At 40.3% G+C, this 23,418-nt stretch overlaps 1 protein-coding gene across 1 annotated transcript; it reads left to right on the plus strand.

The window, feature by feature from the left end:
* The first annotated feature begins 17,200 nt into the window (after positions 1 to 17,200).
* On the plus strand, positions 17,201 to 21,981 carry LOC132384475 (interleukin-23 subunit alpha-like). The gene is made up of 4 exons (XM_059955626.1): positions 17,201 to 17,419; positions 18,570 to 18,671; positions 19,662 to 19,814; positions 21,637 to 21,981. Exons 1-4 carry the CDS (start codon positions 17,267 to 17,269, stop codon positions 21,838 to 21,840), a joined length of 612 nt encoding a protein of 203 aa, XP_059811609.1. The 5' UTR covers positions 17,201 to 17,266; the 3' UTR covers positions 21,841 to 21,981.
* The last annotated feature ends 1,437 nt before the right edge of the window (positions 21,982 to 23,418 follow it).

Here is a 23,418-nt window from a genome sequence, read left to right on the forward strand (position 1 = left end):
ATGTCCTCTGGCTCTTTTCAAGCCAAGCTCCAGTTCACAGAAATTTGTTGTAAAGAGGAGCAACACCTTCTAAATATGTTTGACATAACTTGTTTCACACCTGGTGCAAAGTTACTGGTAGTGAGACTTCCCCAGTCATTTACCTGTAATACTTGGGAAAAAATGTAAATGATTAACATTTTTGTGTTTTTGTACAAATCATGGAATCACCCTCTGGTGGTGTGATGTAAGCTCTTCCACTTCAATGGGTATTATTAGGTGACATTTGCTTAATGATTTGTGTCACTTAAATGTTTCCTTTGTATTTTTATCCCCTAACCAACTCTTCCCTTTTCTCTGTGAAGCTGCTGACCATTGGTTGCAGTTCAACTGCACATGCACACGTTGCCTTCCCTCTGTTGATATTCCTTTTGGAATATTTCCTATTTCTATGCTTGTACCTTTACTTTCTTAGAAGCTTCTGGATACTTAGCATGTCATCAAGAGAAATGTTAAAGATGCACTGTTCAAAGTATCCTGACTGCCTCTAACTTCCACCCTGCCAAGTTCACTTGGTCCGTCTCTGACACCTCCCTCCTCTTTCTCAATCTCTCTGTCTCCATCTCTGGAGACAAAATGTCAACTGACATCTCTTACAAACCTACTGATTCCCACAGCTATCTCGACTGTACCTCTTTCCACTTTATCTCCTGTAAAAATGCTATTCCCTTTTCTCAGTTTCTTCACCTCCACTGCATCTGTTCCCAGGATGGAGCTTTTCATTCCAGGAGATCAGAGATGTCCTCCTGTACATCCCTGCTCACCCCTTCTTCCCACCGTCATACTAGCGATAGAGTCCCTCGTGTACTTACCTACCACGCCCCCCCATCAGCCTCTGCACACAACACATTATCCTCCGCAACTTCCACCGTCACAAAAGGAATCCTACCGCCAAACACATCTTCCCCCTCCCCCTCCACTTTCCACAGGGATCGCTCCCTCTGCAATTCCCTTGTCCATTCATCCCTCCCCGCTAATCTCCCTCCTGACACTTATCCCTGAAAGCAGCCAGAGTTACTACACCTGTCCACACTCCTCCATTCAGGGCCCCAAACTATCCTCCCAGGTGAGGCAACACTGCAACTGTGAATATGCTGGGCTCGTCTATTGTGTCCGGCGCTCCCAATGTGGTCTCCTCTACACTGGTGAGACCTGTCGTAAATTGGGGGATCACTTCGTCGAGCACCTCTGCTCCATCCGCCACAAGAGTGACCTCTCGGCGGCCAAGTATTTTAATTTCCATCCCATTCCCATCCTGATGTGTCAGTCAACACCCTATATTCCATCTGGCTATCCTCCAACCTAATAACATGAGTATTAATTTCTCCTTCTGTTAAACAAATTCCCCCACTGTTCCCCACTCTGACCTTTCACTTCTTCTCACCTGCCTATTACTTCCCCTTGGGTCCCCTCCTCCTCCCCTTTCTCTCATACTCCACTTTTCTCTCCCATCAGATTCCTTCTTCTCCAGCCCTTGACCTTTCCTACCCATCTGGCTTCACCTATCACCCTCCAGCTAGCCTCCTTCCCCTCCCCCCCACCTTTTTTATTCTGGCATCTTTCCCCTCCCTTCTCAGTCCCGAAGAAGGGTCTCGGCCCAAAACGTTGTCTATCTATTTATTTCCATAGATGCTGCCCGACCTGCTGAGTTCCTTCGGCATTTTGTGTGTTGCTCTGGATTTCCAGCTTCTGCAGATTTTCTCTTGTTTATGATTGGCCTAGTATGGTAATTCCAATGCACAACAATCAGAGTCTGGTTTATCAGGTTTATTATCACTTACATATGTCATGAAATTTGTTGTTTTACAGCGGCAGTTGTTTGATGTGCGATACATAAAATTTACTATAAATTATAAAAGGAAAAATATAAATATTTTTAAAAATTGTGCCAAAAGAGAACATGTCCATAGATTCATTGAATGTTTGAAATCTAATGGCAGAGGAGAAGAAGCTGTTTCTACAACACTGAGTGTGTGCCCTCAGACTCCTGTACCTCCTCTCTGATGGTAGTTTTGTTGTTGTTCAGTTGTTAAGTTGAGTCTGACCATTGCCAGGTCTTTTTTCCATGCAAATACCACTGCTTCCCAGTTGGGACCCGGCTGGGCTTGAACTCAGGACCATCTGCCTTGAAGTCCAGTGCTGATACCACTACACTGCCAGTCAGCCTGATGGTAGTAATGTACTATAAATATAAGAACATAAAAATGCAAGAGGCCGCAGAGCATAGTGGACACAGCCTGGATCACTGACATAGCCCTCTCTATTATTCATAGAAGACATTGCCTCAAGAAGTCAGTATCTATGATCAGGGACCCCCCTTGCACCTTGATGATAGATGGGTTCATGCCCTCTTCTTGCTGCTACCATTAGGCAGAAGGTACATAGGTCTGAAGACTCATACCACCAGATTCAGGAACAGATACCTTCTTACACATCATCAAGTTCTTGAATTGATCTGCACAACCCTAATCCTACCTCAACAATGGAACACTCTCTTGCACTACCACAGACTTGTTTCTGGTTTGTTTTATTTTTGCACTAATGTCTTGCTTTGCTCCGTGTTTTCCTTTCATTATCTTGTAAAATTTATGTATGATGCATGTATAATTTATATTAACATAGAACATCAGAGCACAGTACAGGTTATTTGGTCCACGATATCGTGCTGACCTTTTAACTGACTTTAAGACCAATCTAACCCTTCCTTCCTACATAGTCCTACATTTTTCAATCATCCATGTGCCTATCAAAGAGTTTCTTAGGTGTCCCTAACGTATCTGCCTCTGCTCATGCACTCAACACTCTCTGTATAAAAAAATTTACCTCTGACACCTCCCCCTTTACTTTCCTCTGATCACCTTAAAATTATGCCCCCCTCATATTAGCTATTTCTGCCCTGAGAAAAAGTCTCTGGCTGTCCACTCGACCTTTGCTTCTTATCATCTTGTACACGTTCTGTGTGTTGATTGAACCTACTTACTTGTGATGATGCTGCAAACATGTTTTTCATTGTACCTGTATCTCAACGTACTTGTGAATCTGACAATAAACTGATTTATTTAATAGGATTCCATTTTTCACCCCACAATCACAGATCAACAAAAAAACCTTAACCAAAATTCATTCATGTATGCCTTCCAGTAAATGTAACAAAAGACCTGAGATTCTTATTCTATTTTTCAATTTTTAATTATGAATGTAACATTACTGCCAAATGAACAGAACCAAAAAAGCACTCGTTAATGTAGACATTGTATTCTGACAATTTATATGAAGCTTTTTATCATACACTGTTATGGACAAATTATTGTCTGTCCTCACACACCTGTCCAATGGTCTGCAATCATTAACATTCAAATGGATTAAGAACCTAAATAAACACTGATTAAAAAGATAATATACAAGTTTTGTCCAGCCCGTTTATAATTTGAGCCTTGATGTTGAATACCTCTCTGATTCTCACCACTGACCTGAAAGGTTTTCAATTTAAAACCACAATCCAGGAATGCTGAGGGGCTGCTGCAGAGATGTTGTCTTTTAGATGAAATTTGCTCTTTCGGGTGGCACCACAAGATAAGTAAGGGAGTTTCCTGTGGTGATAAACTTTTTTCCCTCAGCCAACTCCAATAAACAGATTAGCGGATAATTTATCTCATTGCTCTTTGTGGAGAATTTTGTTAAAGGTCCTGTATAGACGCAAATTTTTATTGTTACGACCACAGCTTGTGTTTTGAATATTGTTGCTTTGTTGCCATACAATTATATCAACATTGAGTTGTAAGCTGTGGGAAGTTTGTAAAGTGAGGTTTTAATAAGGTGCATTGGGAAAATGAATACTATTCCCATTGGTTGGTGAGTCAGTATTAAAGAGTTTAAGCTTAAGATCATCACCAAAAGAACAAGGGGACAGGTTTGGGGAGTTTTTCTGTTGTAAGATTTTTTAAGGGGACGGAATGCCCGAGTAGAAATGATGAAGGAAACAGGATCCATTGTAGATTTTGAAAGGGGAAGTGGAAACTGATTTTCTTAACTGAATGGTGACACAACTCAAGCTTGCTGGACTGACTTCAGGGCCAGTTGAAGGTCAGCTGTGTGGAGGAGGGTCTCAAGTCGTGTGTAGGTCCTGATTGAGTAAGGGTGGAGCTGCCCCTTCTTTACAGGACATTAGTCAACAAATTGGGTTTTAATCACCATCTGATAGCTTTATGATCACTTTAACTATTTTAGTTCCAGATTTTTTAAACGTCTATTTTAAATTCTCAAACTATTGTGGTTGGGTTGAACTCATTTTGATTTGGATTATTAGTCCATATACTTGGATTATTAATCCAGTAACATATTACTTGAGGCAGACGAGGATTGGATATGTATTTGAAAGTATAAATTGATAGGAGGAACTGAGATTTAACCAGGTAGACTCAGTGCTTCCAAGTACCCCAAAACCTCATCCTTAATAATGGTCTTAATATGGTGGGTTTCCTCCCACATTACAAAGACATATGGGTTAGTAAGTTGTGGGCATGCTACGGAGGCTATGGAAGCATGGTGAATCTTGTGGGCTGCCCCCTTTGCCCCCGTGCATCCTCAGACTGTGTTGGTGATTGTTGCAAACAAGGCGTTTCACTATATATTTTTATGTGCTTGTAACGAACAAAGCTAATCTTGTGATAGATTTGAGTTACCTGATTCACATAGTCACCTCAATTCTACCCATCAGTTATCTTTCTCCAGAAAGGCAAAATGAAAGCCGCATGCCTGAACAACCAGTTCCAGTTTTGCCGTTGGACCTTGAGGAGTAAAATGATTTATTATTTGGGCACCAGAGCTTTTACTGTCTTCAGGTTCTTCATGCAAAATTGAGGCTCGCAAGAGGTAATTTGGACTCCAGGCAACAACTTTAGGGGTTTGTAGAATTTGTCCTGGGTTCTCTGTCACTGAGAGAGATCACAAAGCAACTAGAAGCTGAGTTGCCATAGTAACTGAACTAGTTCTACCTTGGCAGAATCAAGACAGCCTCTCTTTCAGACCAACTCCCAGAAAAAAATTGTTGAGACATCTTTAGTTATTTGAATCCTCTTATATTCTGAATATTTTGAGGGTAACGTTCAGTGCAGGAGCTGCTGATACATAAATCACTTGGAGAGACTATTGAAACTGCCAATTTGAGCAAATTGTCTCAGGATCTAACCTCAGCAGACTTTAGTAGTTGCTTCATTTCAGATTAGAGGTAGTTAACTTTTCTGTGAAGTTTTTTAGGTGTTTATATATTTAACATTCTGTTACTTGGCTTGCTAATTCTAAAGACTTACTCAGACAGCAGAAATGCATCAGGATGAAACTTGAGTTTGATAAATCATACTTTCTTTTTACAAATCCAACATGTGTTAATACAATTGGAAAGTGTAAAACCTTATTCTGGTAAAAAAAACTCACGCTCTACCAAATAAAATGATTCCCAGATTAACATAGTTGAACAAACATTAACCAGATATGCCATCTTGTTCCTTTTAGCGTTGTTGAAACGGCTATTACATGATTCTTATGGATTTTTGATATGTTTTCCCTGACAAAGAAGGTTCCAGAACTGTGTTTTACTGAATTTAATCCAATCTGAAATGAAGAGGGTTATATTGCTTGAAAAAATGATCTATTAAGTTCTTACGTCAGAAAACAGAATTTGAGATTCCCTGATAAGAGGTAGTGAGCTCACTCGCCAGATTGGATTATTTTTCACATTGTTGAAATTTATTTCCTGCTCGATCATACTCAGTGACCACTTCCCCTAAAATTGACTGTGAAACTTCAGTCAAATGCAGCCACTTCAAATGTATGGGAAGTAAAAACCAACATACGCTGTTTAAACCTGTTTTGTTAGGAGCAAATTCAGGAGGAATTTCCACCTTATCACAAGAAAATTTATCACAATATCCTCCCCACCATCACTGCCTCAAATCCCATTGCAAAAGGTGAATATATTAAGTCATACAGAGTAGGCAATTCCCAGTACTGGGTCTTAGTCTGAGCTCACCAGTGCAGCAGTGGTAGGTTCACAACTGGACTCAATATCACAAAGCTAGGGAGGATTAACCATATAACAATTACAGCACGGAAACAGGCCATCTTGGCCCTTCTAGTCCGTGCCAAACACTTACTCTCACTTAGTCCCATCAACCTGCACTCAGCCCATAACCCTCCATTCCTCTCCTGTCCATATACCTATCCAATTTTTTTTTTAAATGACAAAATCGAACCTGCCTCTACCACTTCTACTGGAAGCTCGTTCCACACAGCTACCACTCTCTGAGTAAAGAAGTTCCCCCTCGTGTTACCCCTAAACTTTTGCCCCTTAACTCTCAACTCATGTCCTCTTGATTGAATCTCCCCTACTCTCAATGGAAGAAGCCTATCCACATCAACTCTATCTATCCCCCTCTTAATTTTAAATACCTCTATCAAGTCCCCCCCTCAACCTTCTATGATTAAGTTAGCCAAGATTCATGCTTCTGGCTACCATTCATTGGAAAACCACTGTGCCCACGTGCAAGAAAATAAATCAGCCATGATGAAATGTTGGAGTAGATTCGATGGGCCAAATAACCAAATTCTAGCCAGGGTAGCCTAGATGAGCATCTGTAGTGCATTTTGTAGATGGTACATACTGCAGCCACTGCGGAGGGAATGAATGTTTCAAGTGGCTGCCAATCAAACCAGCTGGTTTATCCTGAATACTTTTGGAATTGCATTCATTCAGGCAAGTGGAAAGTATTCCATCACATTCCTGACATGTGTCTTATAGGTAGGCATGGAAAGGATTTGGAGTGTCAGAAAGTGAGTTACTTGCTCCAAGAATATCTGGTCAATGATCACCACATGGGATGTTGATAGTTAAGGACCTAGCAATGGTAATATCATTAAACAGTTTGTTAGACTGCCTCTTGTTGGAAATAGTCATATCTTGGCATTTCAGGAGGCAAGCCATGATAGCCTTCCTCACTGTCCACTACACCCCCAATCTTGGTGCCATCCGCTTACCACATTATCATCCAATCCAATTTACTACCTCATACCTTACCCCAAATTTGGTGAAGACTGGCTTCTGTGATGGTGAGGTCTCAGGAGGAGGCATTGATGGATTCACATGACTGTGAATGCTTCAGTCTTGTTGTTAACACTCACGTTTAGGGCTATTATTGAGGTGGGGATATTTCTAGATCTTCCTTTTGCAATGAGCTGTATGTAACACTTACCCAACAGGCTGGTATACGTCCGGGGGAAAAGGAGATCCAGCCACTCACCAACCCCACCTCCCGTACACGCAGGTGCTGTGAGAATCAAGTTTATGCCGCGCGCACACACCATATCAAACTCACACCAGATACCGTTATGGAATACACTTTAAAGATTTTACTAAAACTAAAAGAGTACTATGCAATACAATATATATGAAGGAAAATAAAATAAAGTAAAAGGTGCCAACTTATCAAAGTTCAGTCAGTTTAGTGCACATCGTTGGAGCTCAACCATCGAACTATTCGACCCCTCGTCACTTTCCTCCGACCTCCACGTCTTCGCACCTGGGACCACCCTGGTGGTCAACCAAGCGGTGCAGCGCATGTCCACCTTCCTCGGCGTCTCCTTCCCGCCTCCCCTGAAAAGACCACAAAACCCCCAAGCTCCCAGCCTCACAAGACAAAATAACATTCCCCATTGGTCAACAAATTGATACAATCCTGATATCAGCAAGTCTAAAGCTAAACAACTGCAAGAGAAAGCACTTACCATACTAAGAAGCATTCCTACTCTTAACAAAACAAAGAAGCCATTTTGATTAACATACACAGTACTTTGTACATGTATAATTGTCTTCTACCATTCACAACTACAGGTGGTGCCTTTAATCCAGGCACCAAGTAGGTTTATCCTTGATGTTGTTCACTCACCTTCTGCTGCAGAAATTTTGACAAGTATGTCCTTCAGGACTTGTCTGGTTCAGTCAGTGCTGGTGTAACCAAACCACTCTTAGTGATGGACATTGAAGTCCACACCCAAAGGACATTCTGTGCCCTTGATACCTTAGTGCTTTTTTCTGAGTGCCATTCATCCTGGGGGGTGGGGGACACTGATTCATCAGATGAATAAGAACAGTAACTTGTAGTCATGAGGAGATTTCCTTGCCCGTGTTTGTATAAATGCTATAAGGCCTCATGAGGTATGGCATTAATGTTGAGTACTCCCAGGACTACTCCATTCTGCCCATAATTAGGTATCCTGGTACTGTGTTGGAACATTTCAAAATTAATTTTTTGGATTCTCCTGTTTGCTAGCAAGGCTACCCTAACTATCCTTGAGAAGGAGGAGGTGAGCTGTTTTTTTCAACTGCTGCGCTCCTTCAGGTGAAGGTACTCCTGCAGTGCTGTTGGGCAAGGAATTCCAGTAATGAAGTCACAGCAAAATATTTCCAAGACAGTATAGTGAGTGACGTGAAGGGGGACCTGCAGGTTGTGGTATTGCTGTGCATCTGCTGCCTTTGTCCTTCTTGGCTATAGAGGTCATGGGTTTGAGAGATGCAATCAGAGTGCATTTTGTAGATGGTTCCATAGTGATTCCACTAATTCATGGTACACCAGTGGTGGAGCAAGTCATTGTTTTGTGTGATGGATAAGTGTCAATCAAATGGGCTACGTACTTTGTCCTAGATGGTGCCAAGCTTCTTGATAGTTGCTGTCCGTCTAGGCAAATGAAGAGTATTCTATCATGCTCCTAAGTTCAAAATTCAAATTAAATTTATTATAAAAGTACATATATGTCACCATATACAACCATGAGATTCATTTCAGAATAGAATAATAACCATAATAGAATCAGTGAAAGAATGCACCTACTTGGGTGTTCAACCAGTGTGCAAAAGACAACAAACTATGCAAGTACAAAAAGAAATAAATAATAAAAATAAATAAACAAGCAATAAACATTGAGAAGATGAGATGAAGAGTCCTTGGAAGTAAGTTCATAGGTTGTGGGAACAGTTCAGTGATGGGGTGAGTGAACTTATCCCCATTGGTTCAAGAGCCCAATGGTTGAGGGGTATTAACTGTTCCTGAACCTGGTGGAGTGTGTCCTGATGCTCCTGTACCTTCTTCCTCTAGTTTCCTCCTCCTGAAATCAACAATCAGCTCTTTGGCCTTATTGCCATTGAGCAAGAGGTTGTTGTTGTGGCACCACTCAGCCAGATTTTAAGTCTCGCTCCTGTATGCTGATTCACCACCACCTTTGATTTGTGTCCTTATCTGGTAGAAATACTCAGGGTATCAGGGGGTGAGTTACCTACTACCGGATGCTCAGCCTCCGAGCTGCTCTCATAGCCATGGCTGGTCAGTTGAGGTTCTGGTAAAAGGTGACACCTCCCTCCCATCTCATGTTGATGGCAATGGTGATAGACTACCCAATTATTCTGACGGAAGCCTATGGTAGACTGTTGCTCGATTAGTCTGTGAATCAACATTCCACATTTACACATTAGTTCCCAGATGTTCATGAGGAGGTCTTTGTAAGGGTCATTAGGCTGGGAATATCCTTTTGTATATAAATTGGATGCTAAATTGATGTAAGAGAGTCTGTCTAGTTTTATTTCTTCTCTGCTCTTACAGAGTGGTTATGGTACAACTGAGAGCCTTGCTGGGCTATTTCAAAGGGCCAAGCCTATTGTTGTCATTCCAGAGTCAGGTAAGGATGGCAGATTTCCTTCGTTGAAAGACATTACTGAACCAGATTGGCTTTTGTGAAAATCTGGATGTTACATGGTCAGTATTATTAATACTAATTGTTTGATTTTATCCAGATTATCAACCAAATGTAAATTCTATGGTGGCATTTGAACTCATATTTCTGGACCATTAATCCAGGCATCTAGATTACCAGTGCTGGTAACAGCCATTATTCCTTCACCATACAGTAGAATTTATGAACTGGTGATGTCTTTCAGATGAGATGTTGGACCAAAGTCCAGGCCAATCTCTCAGCCGGAGATAAAAGAACCTACAGCACTATGTAAGTGAGAAAGGGGATTTCCTTACTATATTCTAGAGTTACTATTTAAACCTCTGTCAATATACTATAACTGAAACAGATTTTTAGGTCATCATCACATTGTATTTGCTGGGAGCTTACTGTAGATACAGTAATTGGCTACTACATTTTCAAGATAACTATAGAAACTACACTTTGGAAGTATTTTGTTGACTGTAAAGTGTTCTTGGTAATGAAAATGCTACAACAACTACTATATCTTAGACAGGGTAAATCAATGAGATCTAACGCTGAGCCAGAGAAGGAGGTATTAGGACAGGTGGCCAAAAGCAGTGGGCTTTAGTGAAAGCCTTCAGAAGGTGAGTGAAGCAGGAAGTTTTGGGGTGGGGGGAGGGAGGTTGGTGAGCACTGAAAGTTCCATTCTGCATTTAAGCCGGGGTTCCCAACCCGGGGTGTATGGAACCCTTGGTTGATGGTATTGGTCCATGGTAGGAATCCCTAGTCTAAACAGTCAAGGCATGACTGCCAATGTTGACACTATAAAAGTGGAAATGGAGAAAGAGCCAGAATTGAAAGAATGCCTTCCAAGACAAAAGGTATAGAGATCACTGATTTAATTATAACAACAAAGAAGGATACCATTCAGGTTATGCTGACTCCCAGCAGAACTATCCTATCATCCCATTTCCCCTCTCCTCACTTTGTTTTCCATTTTCCGTCAACTCATTCTCTCTTCATCAACACACCATGGGATTCTTTTACCTTCATGATGGGATAATTTACACACACAGCACCGCATGTCAGGATTGAACTTGGTTCCCTGGAGCTGTGGCATAGCATAACTAATTGGTGCACTATAATGCTGGAGAGGCAAGGAGAGGTACAGGAGAGGCAAAACATCAACTCAATTACTCAGATTATCAGAACAAGTTTATGAAAATTGATGATATTATGCTCTTTACTTCTCTTGACAGCCAAACTGTGAACTAATTCACTTAACTATATTGGTCTCATACACTGATAGTAACTTGAGAACCATTGATTCACTGAACTACTCATTTAATCGACCCACATATTTTAGTTAGCCTTCTTTTCATTAGTATCCATCAAAAACTATTCATGTACATGCTGTTTAAATTTAGATATTGTAAGTCATGATTTTAAAGTGAACAGCCGACTAATAGTATACTGATCGAGAAAAGGGTTATGAAATCCCTCAGCAGCCAGCAAGCATTCGAATTTGCACATGGTTGTAAATGATAAAGAAGAGCTCCATCCATAGCAAATTTACAAGATTGTTTGGTGAATCAAACTTCAGCAATAAGTCTGCGTGCAATCCCCAGACCATTCTTGTTATGAAATTAAAATGATTACTTATAAAGGAATTAAAGGGATGCTCACAGAAATTTGCAGTGTAATAGGGTATATGGTCTATTATGCCCAATAACGAGATGCTTCCGGTAATCCCCCCTCCCAGGTTAAGGATTTACTGTCTCCTGGACCTATATTTGTCAGATTCCTGCGTATGCAGATGATACTTGTATCCTGACGCACTTGAAAATGGAGCTCCAAGACATTGTTGACTTGTTTACTAAAGCAAATGAGTGATGGGCCTTAAACTTAACACCCACAATCTGACCCGCTTATTTTTTACTCTAGTTAAAGGCTGTTGCTATAACATTTGGAAGATGCTAAGGAATGACCAATGGCTTCAAGAAAGCTAACATTCAAGAACACCTTTGAGCATTGTTCTGTGCCTCATTGTGGTGGGAATGTGGAGGTTTTGGAGTCACAAAAAAGCAGATGAGGTTCAGAAGTTGGGAGGGTCTGGCGAAGGGGAGTCCATAGGAGACCCAAGAAGGTGCGGATGGGGGTGATTTTGATGCAATGTGTGAGTTGAATCTTTCAAGGTGGCCTACTGGCAAGATCCAGGTATTGAGCTCCATGGCGACAAAACAGCATCACATTTTGGAGATCTGCTGCTGTCTGAGTACTCAGTTTTGCCCTTTACCTCTGTGAGTGAGCCTGCAGTATGCATGGAGGACCGAAAGCTACTTGACATCCCAATGAGAACTACACAATAAATCCTTGGATTGCAATCCAGTTTTTAAATAATATTCTACAGTATCACATAGCATACAAAATGTTGCATTTCTTGACCTTAAAAAAGCGGGACTTTCTATAGCACCTTTCACGACTGCATTTTTGTACTACAGCTACTAGTCTGTACAGCAAGTTCCCACTAATATCAATGCAAAAATTATCAGATAAATTAGATTTATTGATCTTGGTCAAAGGTATTGGAATTGGTTTATTATTGTCACGTGTACTGTGATACAGTGAAAAGCTTGTCTTCCATACTGTTCACACAGATCAGATCATTACACAGTGCATTGAGGGAGAACAAGGTAAAACAATAACAATTCAGGATAAAGTGTAAAAGCCACCAAAAAGTGCAATGCAGGTATACAATAAATTGCAAGATCATAACGAAGTAAACTGTGAGGCCAATAGTCCATCTTATCATACAAGTGGTCCATTCAAGAGTCTAATAACAGCCAGGTAGAAGATGTCCCAGAGCCTGGTGGTATGTGCTTTCAGGCTCTTGTATCTTCAACCCGATGAGGGAGAGATGAAGAGAGAATGTCCGGGTTGGCTGGGATCTTTGTTTATGTTGACTGCTTTACTGAGGCAGTGAGAAGTATAGAGTCGATAGACGGGAAGCTAATTTCTGTGATGTGCTGAGTTGTGTCCACAACTCTCTGCAGTTTATTGCAGTCTCGGGCAGAGCAGTTTCCATACCAAGCTATTATGCATCCAGACAGAATGCTTTCTATGGTGAATTGATAACAATTGGTAAGGCTGAAGAGGGACATTTCATTAGCCTTCTTGGTGAGCTTTCTTGAACTTGGTTGGACCAGGACAGGATATTGGTGATGTTTCACACTTGGAAATTTGAAGCTCTCAACCTTCTCAACCTCAGTACTGTTGGTGTAGACAGGAGCATGTGCACCTTCCCCCCCATCCTTCCTGAATTCATAAATATTGACCAGGACAACATTTTAATCGTGCCTTGAGATCTATTACATCCATCTGAGAGAGAGAGGACAAAACATTGGGTTAATGTCTCAATTGAAAGATGGCACCTCCAACAGTCATGGATGCTATCCTGGAATACGTGCTCAAGTCTCAGAAGTGGATTTGAAGCTACAAGCCTGTGTCTTAGAGATAGAAGTACTACAGTCAAGCTGCTATTGTCACCTATAATAGAACATATAAACACCCAAACAATCTGACCATGTTGGTGTTTATAGTTCTGTAGAGATCTAACCAAGCCTGTGCCAGCCATCTGCCATCCAATTATAGTCATCCTACATTAATTCCATTTTTCATTCTTCCCACATTCCCACCAACAGATTTGATCACTCACCTACATACTATGGACAGTTTACAGTGGCTAATTAACCATCTAACCCTTCTAGCCAAATAGTTATCCTTATACCAAATGGTTGTCTAAACTATTCTTTAAAAATGACATACACTCTGTTTGGTATAGGTGAAGATTTAGTACTGGTGAATATGTGTACATCTGGCACTGGAGGCATCACTTAAACCCAGAGGACCAATTTTAATTGTTTATCAATTCTAAATGTCCTTGGAGACATGGATATGCCTGGGAGCTTGGAAGAATTAGGGAACAGTCATGAAACTCATAAAGAGGAAGAGAAAAACCTTTATAGGTCATGAAGAAAGAGAAGAGCTTTATAGGTCACGAAAGAAAATGGCAGAGTGAGATTGATTTAATACTAAATGTCACTTCTGCACTGTGAAAGAAATTCTTGAATCAAATATGATGAGAGAAGGGAAGTATAATAGAAAGCTCTGTAGTAATATTAAGAAACAAAGAGGATGAGTGGGATGAAGAGGCATGAACTAGATGAGCTGAATGATTTCTTTCTATGTCAGTAATTTTTATCTTTCTTTGAAATCAGGAATGAGCAAGGCTGTGACACATACATGAGGAGAAAACTTCCCAAGAAAAGTTAAGTTGAAAGAAACTAATATGGATGGAACATGAGAAAAGTCAGGGATCCACATTTAGAATCAGAATCAGGTTTATTATCACCGGCATTTGTCATGAAATTTGTTAACTTAGCAGCAGCAGTTCAATGCAATACATAATCTAGAAGAGGAAGAAGAAGGAAAATGATAATAATAAAGAAGTAAATCAATTACAGTCTATGTATATTGAACAGATTTAAAATTGTGCAATAACAGAAATAATATATATTAAAAAAGTGAGGTAGTTTTCATGGGGTCAATGTCCATTTAGGAATTGGATGACAGAGGGGAGGAAGCTATTCCTGAATTGCTGAGACTCATCAGCCATGCAAAAAAAAAGTTTGCAGCTCCTGATGAGATCCAGGTAAGTGACCAGAATCATTCAGGGAAGGCACAATTGGATTATGGGGAAACAATCACGTGAATTGACCACTTTCTCACTGCAAACGAGAGGACTGAGAAATGATATCAGGAAATAAAAAAGGGGTCCCAGAACTTCCTGTTGTGTGGTAGCATACTTCATTATTTCCACAAATAGTTTTGAACACATCTTAATGTTGAGAAAGAGTCAATCTTTCTGCTTGCGATCCTTTAGTTTTCCTATCCGCAGTTGCTGCTTGACTTGCTGAGTTTTACAGCATTTTTGGTTTTTGATTCAGATTTCCTGTTTTTTTTTTCAGATCTCCAGGATTTGCAGTTTCTTGTTTTTTTTTAGTTATTCAAGTTTAAGTTGGTTTTCATAGGCATACATACTCAATGCCATAAAAATTATCTTTTTGCAGCAGCATAGTACATGACAAACATGAATTGGTGTAAACTGAAGTTAACATAAATTATACATAAATTAGATGACAAAATAAATATAACAACATTAACAAAAGTTGAGGGAAAGGAGAAAGAAATATATTCCGAGGTAGTGTTAAGATTTTTCAGGTCAGTTCAAGAGCTTCATGGCATAAGGGAAGAAACTATTGTTGAACCTTAAGGTGTGAGTCTTGAGGTTCCTGTACCTTCTGTCTGATGCCTGCAATGAGAAGAGGACATGAACTGGGAACCTTAATCACAGATGTCATCTTCCTGAGGCATCAACTCTTGTAGATGTCCTTGTTGGTCAGGAGAGCTGTATATGAGATGGATCTGGCTAAGTCCACCACTCTCTGTACTCTCTTTGCATTCCTGTGCATTGGAGTTTCAGGACCAAACCATGAAGCAAGCAGTCATAATGTTTTCTACTGCACATCTGTAGAAGTTTTGCAGAGTCCTCAATGATCTCCTTGAAACTCTAAGAAAGTATGCTTTAAACAATATTTATAATTAGGGTTGAAAAGTCTGAATGGAGGAAATTTGCACCGATCTAGCTCCACAAAGGGCCAGGAGAAATTAGAATAAATTGGGAATCCTATCAGTAAATCTTGTTGGGTAATTTTTTTTGTCTAAACCGATAAACTCTTAAAACTTCTTTGCCTCTAGTCTCAAACAATCTTCCTTCTTACTGTACTACTGTCCTGAATTTTAGAACAAAGAAATTAGTATTTTTTTTAAAGTGAAATATTTTTGGTCTTTTTAAGGAACTTGTCTGGTCCTTGGACTATAACTAAATCAGAGAATGCATGGGAGAGAAGTCCATTGCTCAGGAATTCCACGATCTTGCGGTATGTGAGTGGTACATAGCAGTTATCAGGAAAGCATGCTGTAATCCTCCTTTTCCCAATAAGGAAATATCCAGATCTGTGCAACTATAAGGAATAGACCAGCTGAGATCATGAAAGCATCAACTCAAATATCATTCAATCTCGGAGCTGTAACCTGTCCTGCTCATATTGTGCCATCTCAACAACACATACAGGAAATGTTAATGATGCTCAGATACCACCAGTTTAACAGTGGATAGTTGCCTATTCTCCTCTGCATGTCCCCTCGTATGTTAAAAGAGGAAAGACTGTTAGTGACTGAAATTGCAAGTGTCTACAGGTGATCTGTCCACCTAAAGGGGCTGGAGCCTCTAAGTGGGAGAAGTTCCTTTTCTATTTTTATGTGCTGTTTTCATCTGACAAAATTGCTTTATTCCGACCTCTTTCAGTTCCTTTTTATTTGTTCGTGGCCTGTGAGCATAACTGGCAAGGTCAGCATTTATCTTGCCTACCCAAGACTGCCTTCGAATCAAATTAGCAGTCCAGTAACTTCATCTTTCTGTCAGCATGGCTCTTCTTTGTGAAGCTTTCTGTTGCTCAATCCTCAGAATCTCACCACAGATGACCCAGCCCAAGTTCAGCTGCTCATACACCAGCATGATATAATAAAACATTGGAAGAGATTGTCATGGAACTACAGACTGGAAAAGGGGGCTAAAGATGGCGGATCTGTGCCTTAATTGAATTTACTCTGCTTTCTTCTCTATGATTTGATACTCGTAGCTAAAAGGTGAAAGATAAAATTAGTTAAATCAGTAATTTAATTTAGTGAAATCTCCGTCTGACTCCCAGTATTTAAGGCATTTTTAATTTCTCCAGAAAACGGGCAAATATTCTGATGAGACTCCTCTTTAAAAAAAAGCATAAAATATGTGTGACGTTTCAAGAGAAATGTTGAATCCCTCGCATACCATTAGGATATTGTCACATATTCTTCATGTTCACCTGAACACCCTCAACTTGTTTGAAGTACTTATTCATTTGGAAAAGGAAATAATTTCCTGCCAAAACTCCAGATCTTACACTTTGTCATCAGATTTCCCTTTTGCCCTGAAATTGACAACTGTTTTATGCAGATGAGGGAAATAAAATGTCCGCAGGAAAATATCGCTCAATGAAATGTCTTAAGCAATAATGACTAGAGGAATTCGTAATCCAACCCGAATAACCAAATGCAATCAACTAATCTTTTTTTGAAACATATGACTATCCAGTGGAAAGTGTGGATTGGGTGTTTTTGTTCAGGATGCAGTAGACATGAGTGAGACAGGTGCATTGGTGTAGGTACGTTATTCGTAAAGAAACCGCGCGTTCCGAACTTGAACTGGGAAATTCCGCTCTAACGTGAAGGTCAGTATAAAAGCGGGATCTGCTGTGCCTTGTATTGGATTGTGTTCGACAATCTGCTGTGGTACAGTGTTTAGCTGTGATTTATTTTTCAAGGAGTGATGGAGGGATGCTTCGGGATACTGGCGTTGGTCTGGCTACTCGGTGTGGCCGACGTCGCGGCATCAGAATCGGATCAGCGGCCCAGCTGGATAACCTGTCGAACTCTTTCCAGGAATCTCACTTCAAAGATTTTTAACTACACACATAGACCGGTGAGTTGCTGCAAATATTATTTGCCCAATTTGTTTAAGGCTTAATCAATAAATAACTAATGTTTATAGCCACGTTAAAGTTTTTTTTTCCCCAAATTAGGACAAATAAAACATTGCACTAGAAGAAATCGATATTTTTTCAATTAAGTGCTGTAAAGCATCTTTAAACGTTTAATTGTTTAGAAAATGAACTAAACAAAAAATCTTCGCAAAAATGAATTTCCATAATTGTATTTATTATTATCTAGAGCTTAATTAGTTCAATTTTACAATAATTTAGGGAAGGTTTAAATCACTTTCAATAATACTTGAACTTGCTTTGTATATGAAGCTTCCAAATCCATACAAAACTATTAATTAAAACTGATCGTATATTGGGATAACTTATTTCCTATGGTAATTCTCAAACCTTCAGACGACTAGTTTCGTAGATAAATGTACCAATGGCGTGGAATAAACTAAGATTCCCTCGCAACCTAAAATTCAATCGAATTCGAATAAATACCCGCAACATTTTGGACTCTCCTCATTTCCTCATTCTCTCCCTATAGATATTATCACCCTAACCCTAACGCAGGGCTTTGGTTCGAAAGATCAAATGTACATTCACTCCACCGCGCCATATTAGCGGGGTTTCTCTAGGGGGTGGACAAACCCCCTCCTTTCTTTCTCTCTCTCTCTCTCTCTCTCTCTCTCTCTCTCTCTCTCTCTCTCTCTCTCTCTCTCTCTCTCTCTCTCTCTCTCTCTCTCTCTTTCTCTCTTTCCCACACACACACTGTCCGACGTGCTGAGTCTTTCCAATAGCTTCTGTTTTAATTTTTCATACCTTCCCCAACATCACCTGACCTAGCTCTTTTGTTTGACAACTGTAGGCCCTTTAAAAGATAAATTGATGCGCTGAATAGTGTTTCGATGGAGGTCGGGGTGCGGTGGGAGGCGGGGGATGGGGTAGTAATGAATGCAACAGAATGACAAAGAAGAAATTCTCAATGGCCTCTCGATGTGAGCAAGTTCAGTCCCGGAGCTGTGGCCAGGTTGTGACAATCGAGGCTGAGCACTACTGCGTCAACCACAATAATATAACGAACGGCTTATGGGGAGTTCAAATCACGAACACCGTAACAAGAACTTCGATTTTTTTTTTCGGTAGGAGGGTTGCTTCGAAAATCTTCAGTTGAATGGCAGTGAAAATATTCCACGCATAGAAGTCAGTGACAACTGTGACCCCGGCACGCTCAAGATCTTACCGGAGGTAAGCTTCAGCTGGCAGGGGAAGGCAGTGGAATCATGACGGAAATTATGACCAAATCCCTCTGTGGTATAAGTGATTATTGTCAAAGACAAGTTAAGTGACCAAGACCACGTCGAATGTTTCGAAAATCCATCTGACTCCCTGATGCCTCACCACGTAGCACTGAATTAAACTTGCAGTCTTTCATAGGCATTTCCTGATTTTGCTGACCTTCAATATTTCTCCATACTTCTTCAATAGTTCTTTGTCTGGTCTCTGGAGGAATTGTGTAGAGGCTGAAATTCGCATGCATGGGCACCCCATGTTTACAGAAATACCTCCAGTAACACTCTGCATATGGCCCCATTGTGTGGATTTCTACAGGTGAAAAATTCCTCTACCTCGGTCCATGTTCATCCTAGTATCTAGCTGCTGAGTTAAACCAGTCCGCTATCAGAGGTGCAAGTGGACAGCTCACACTTGGTTATTCAGAGAAATTTAAACCGGCATTGTTCATGTCAGAGAATGACCACAATTGGCTGTCATGTTATTTGCTACAATGCTCTTGGACTGAAAAACACACCCTGTTGTTATTCAGAGGCCTTGGTGAAGAGTGCTTTGATCTTGGGTGAGAATGGGTTTGGATATGACTGTGATATTGTCCACCCATATCTGCGATATTGATATATGATTGCGATACAGTCTGGCATTGCTCACTACCTAACCACACACACCTCTGAGAGCTGTCAGAGAGTTCACGGGGCTTATAAATCTGACCCCAGCATGATTAAAAGGTCTTTCTGGTCTTATGGTGGTTTGGGCCAGAGATACTACTTGACCCCAGTGCTGCCAATCATCAGACACAACACGAGGGATACCAATTACATTGAAATCCATGACACAAAGCACTGAATTGTAGCACCCTAAATGGGACTGGATATTAACATGGACACAGGTAAACACTACAAATATTGGTTTTACTTATGGTAACATCCCTTTGGACTCTTCCAGACATGCCTGAAGAAGATTAAAGAAGGCTTGTTATACTATCACAATCAGTTTAACCAACTGGTAAAAGTGAGCGTGTCAAAACACGGCAGCGATGTTTGGACATTTGCAGATAATCTTTCAAAAATGATCTTGGATCTTCTCAAGACAATCAAGGTAACACATAGTTCTACAAATAAGACGTTTGGAGATGGGATGGTACTTTGCAAGGCTCGAAGGGTTGGTCAATAGTACTTGACTCCATTCTAAGAGAGTTGAGTCAATCATTTGGGGAGTGAAGCTTAATAAATGAACTTTTTTTATATATAGCTTAGAGCAACAGATTTTCAAAGCTAATCAGGATGCCTGGTTTGTGTGTTGCTTTTGTGCTGGAAGATTCACAAGCAAGGAAGTAAGTGTCATGAAGGCAGCTGTGGGTGATAAAGATCCAACTTTAGTGGCTTTGGAAATAATCATAGATAAAGGGAAACATTAATTATAGAAAGCTAATAAAACCTTCCTGCAATAGCAGGGAACCAGCTGGAACAAGTAGTCTTATTTAAGGGATGCAGTTTTGGAGTAAACAGTCATAATTGTTAAAGGAATGGACTGTTCTTAAAGGATTCAGGAAAAATATGTCATGAGGTCTTACCTTTGTTAACATATTGTACCTTAATAGGAAAAGTGGACGTATGAAGGAGCATTGTTTCAAAATGGATCTTCATAAACCCTGAACAATATGGAAATTGAAAACTAGCTTGTGTCTAGTTGAACCAACCGTTTAAACTATATTTCAGTGTATGGAGTATGTTTGTATATACCATCCAGAAATGTTTCATGCTTGCCTGACGTGTTGCTGTGAATCAGAGGGTTAAGAGGGTTGCATGCGAAAAGGAACAATTTGCAATGTCAGTGTTTTTGGATGGATTTTTATGCTGTGACTTATGCATTAGATTTAAAGTCAATTTCCAGAGATGAAAGGACTGTATTAACCCACTGCATCTTCCAGCTTCCAGTCATCTCAGTCCTGGGTCAGTGCTACAGGGGTTTCTCAGAGCAATGTCCTCAACCCAACCGCTTTTATCTGTTTCATCAATGTGCTTTCTTTCATTACAAGGTCAGAAGTAGGAATGCTTACAGATGATTGTCTGGGTTGTGAATACAACTGAACATTATAAAGTTAATCAGTCTGTTCATATTATGCAGCAATACCTAGACAACATTCAGGTCTGAGCTAAGAAATAGAAATAACATTTTCACTACAAAAGTGCCAGGCAATGGCCATCTCCAACAAAAGAGAGTCAAACCACCTACCTATGACGTTCCAAGGCATCACCATTGTTGAGCCTCTCATTATCAACATCCTGGGGTCACCATTGAACAGAAACTTAGTTGGACCAGCTAGATAAATATCCAGCTCACATGGTGAGTGATTTGCCTTCTGACTCCCCAGAACCTCTGACCATCCATAAGGCACAAGTCAGGAAGGAGTGTGAAGGAACACACCAGGATAGGTACAGCACCAACAAGGTGCTCAAGATCATTGATGATAAAGCAGTCCTCTTGAATGGCACCCTATCTACCTCCCTAAGCATTAATTCCCTCCATCGCCTATGCATCATGGCTGCAATGTGTGCCAACTCCAAAATGCACCACAGTTACTCATCCAGACTACTCATAGTTTCTTAAAAACCATTAGCACATAGGTAAGCACAAGAAAACAACCATTGACTTTGAAATATATCAATGTTCCTTCACATTGTTGCATCTAAATTCTGGAACTGCCTTCCCAACAACACTGGGGATGCAGCTTCACCAGAAAGGCTGCAGTTGATCAAGAAGATATCCTTACAACCATCTTCTCAAAAGCAACTGGTGATGGGCAATGAATGTCCGCAACACCCTTACTTTGAAAAATGAATAAAATATGTGAGACATCAAGCTGCTGTATTGGGGCAATTTTGTAACCCAGTTAATGGTTGATACGTTTATGTTTCAGAACTCAGATAACAGCACTGATGCCACAGACAACAAGGTCACCAACAACGATGTCACAGATGTGCACCAGATCAACGATTGGATATTGAATTGCACAATGTTTGTTACTTTGCGGAGATTTCAGTCATTTTCATCTTTGGTAGCCCGTGTCTTTGGACATCCTACAGGAAACCCTTCGAATCATTTTAATACAGGTGACTTTTGAGAGTAGTTAAGACACCAGGTGGGTCAGGAATCATCCTGAGAAATAGACAATGTCCAGTTTGTGTTGGACAGTCCCTTTTATACAGAAATATTGATATTTTTCCAATACCAATTTGCTTTATAAATCATCATCTTAAATGCATGTGGCAGTATAGTGATTACTATTTGATTAATCCACTGGATTAGGAGTTCACATCCTGGCATTTGCATTCTTTTTTTGGGGGAAAAAATACGTCTCAGCAAAGCAAACCATGAAATTGTTAGTTAAAACCCAAATTGGTTCACTTAATATCCTTTAGGAAAAAGATAGTCCTTTATGTGACTTAATTCCTACATTAGTCTTCCCTGCTTAGAAAATCATTCAAGAACCACCAGCTCTTTAAGGCAACTCAGTAAATTCCGACCTTGCCACTGATACCAGCATCCTGTGAGCAAGGGGAAAGTATGTGAGCATGTGAAAACCTTGAGCATTGACTTTTTTCATTTTCCATTTTCTAACTTCCCATTGAACGTATTTATGTGATCCTAGAAAGCAATTCATTATAAAGCCTTTTAAGCAAGAAATTTTAAAAAAATCTGCTGTTCTACGCTTTGCTCTCATAGTCACACTGTCATAAGGTCTTTGCATTTGTTTCATCTTATCAGTTTAACAAATGAAATTGGACAGCTTGACATACTGTAGAAATATCTAGATATTTATTTTCAACAAAATATTCAATATATATTTATACTATTTAATATCAATGTGTTTCAAGCTTTAATCTTTGTGGTGAACATGCATATACCTGTCGGACACGCCCCCCCCCCCCCCCCCCCGGCTGACTGCTCCTGTGGCTCCTCCCACAGACCCCGGTATAAAGACGATTGGAGCCACAGACCCTTCCTCAGTCTCCAGGATGTTGTGTGATGGTCACTTGCTGCTTGTACTTTCTTCCAGCCAATAAAAGCCTACCTTAAACCACGTCTCAGAGTTAGTGATGGTGCATCAATCTTGTTAGCGCTTATTACAGTGTACTAATGATTATAACTGTTTCTAACATTTTCAAGCTTATATTTAAAAGTTTGTAGAAGACAAATTTGTAAGAAGTGTAATAAAGATCTCAGTAAATTCAAGTGTCTGTTCTTGATCTGGGAGGCTTAAAAGAGCAGTCTGTTACTAAGAATGGGTTCTGTCAGATAGTGGAAACAATCAAACGTAAAGGGGAACAAAAAGCAATAGAGGAAATGGACGGTGTTCATACTAAATAAAGGAGGAACTGTCATTCAGGAATTGCACCAAAATCTGACTGTGCTCCAACCCCACATTTGATTCTCTGGATGTGAAACTGCCAGAGCACTTTATGTAGATCACTGAATAACCCAGCTAAAACCAGGAGAGAACATGTCCAGTGATCAACACAGGACTTTAAAACCCTTTTCACCACCTCATGCCAATTGTAGTTCTTTGTGGGTGAGTACCAACAATGTGTACTGGCAGGACATCTGACTGAGTATGCATTATAGTTGAAACTATCAGCAACTGAAGTGCATATGGGAAAGTTATGCCTTGAGTTGAACCGAACACAAAGGTAACTGGACA

Source organism: Hypanus sabinus, chromosome X1 (assembly GCF_030144855.1).
Source record: "Hypanus sabinus isolate sHypSab1 chromosome X1, sHypSab1.hap1, whole genome shotgun sequence".
NCBI classification, from domain to species: Eukaryota; Metazoa; Chordata; class Chondrichthyes; order Myliobatiformes; family Dasyatidae; genus Hypanus; species Hypanus sabinus.

Excerpts from the sequence above, each read along its gene's own strand:
- LOC132384475 (XM_059955626.1), top strand. The coding sequence starts at position 17,267 with ATGGAGGGATGCTTCGGGATACTGGCGTTGGTCTGGCTACTCGGTGTG. Across the intron at positions 17,420-18,569 it reads TTAACTACACACATAGACCG|GAGGGTTGCTTCGAAAATCT; the intron begins GTGAGTTGCTGC and ends TTTTTTCGGTAG. Across the intron at positions 19,815-21,636 it reads ATCTTCTCAAGACAATCAAG|AACTCAGATAACAGCACTGA; the intron begins GTAACACATAGT and ends TTTATGTTTCAG.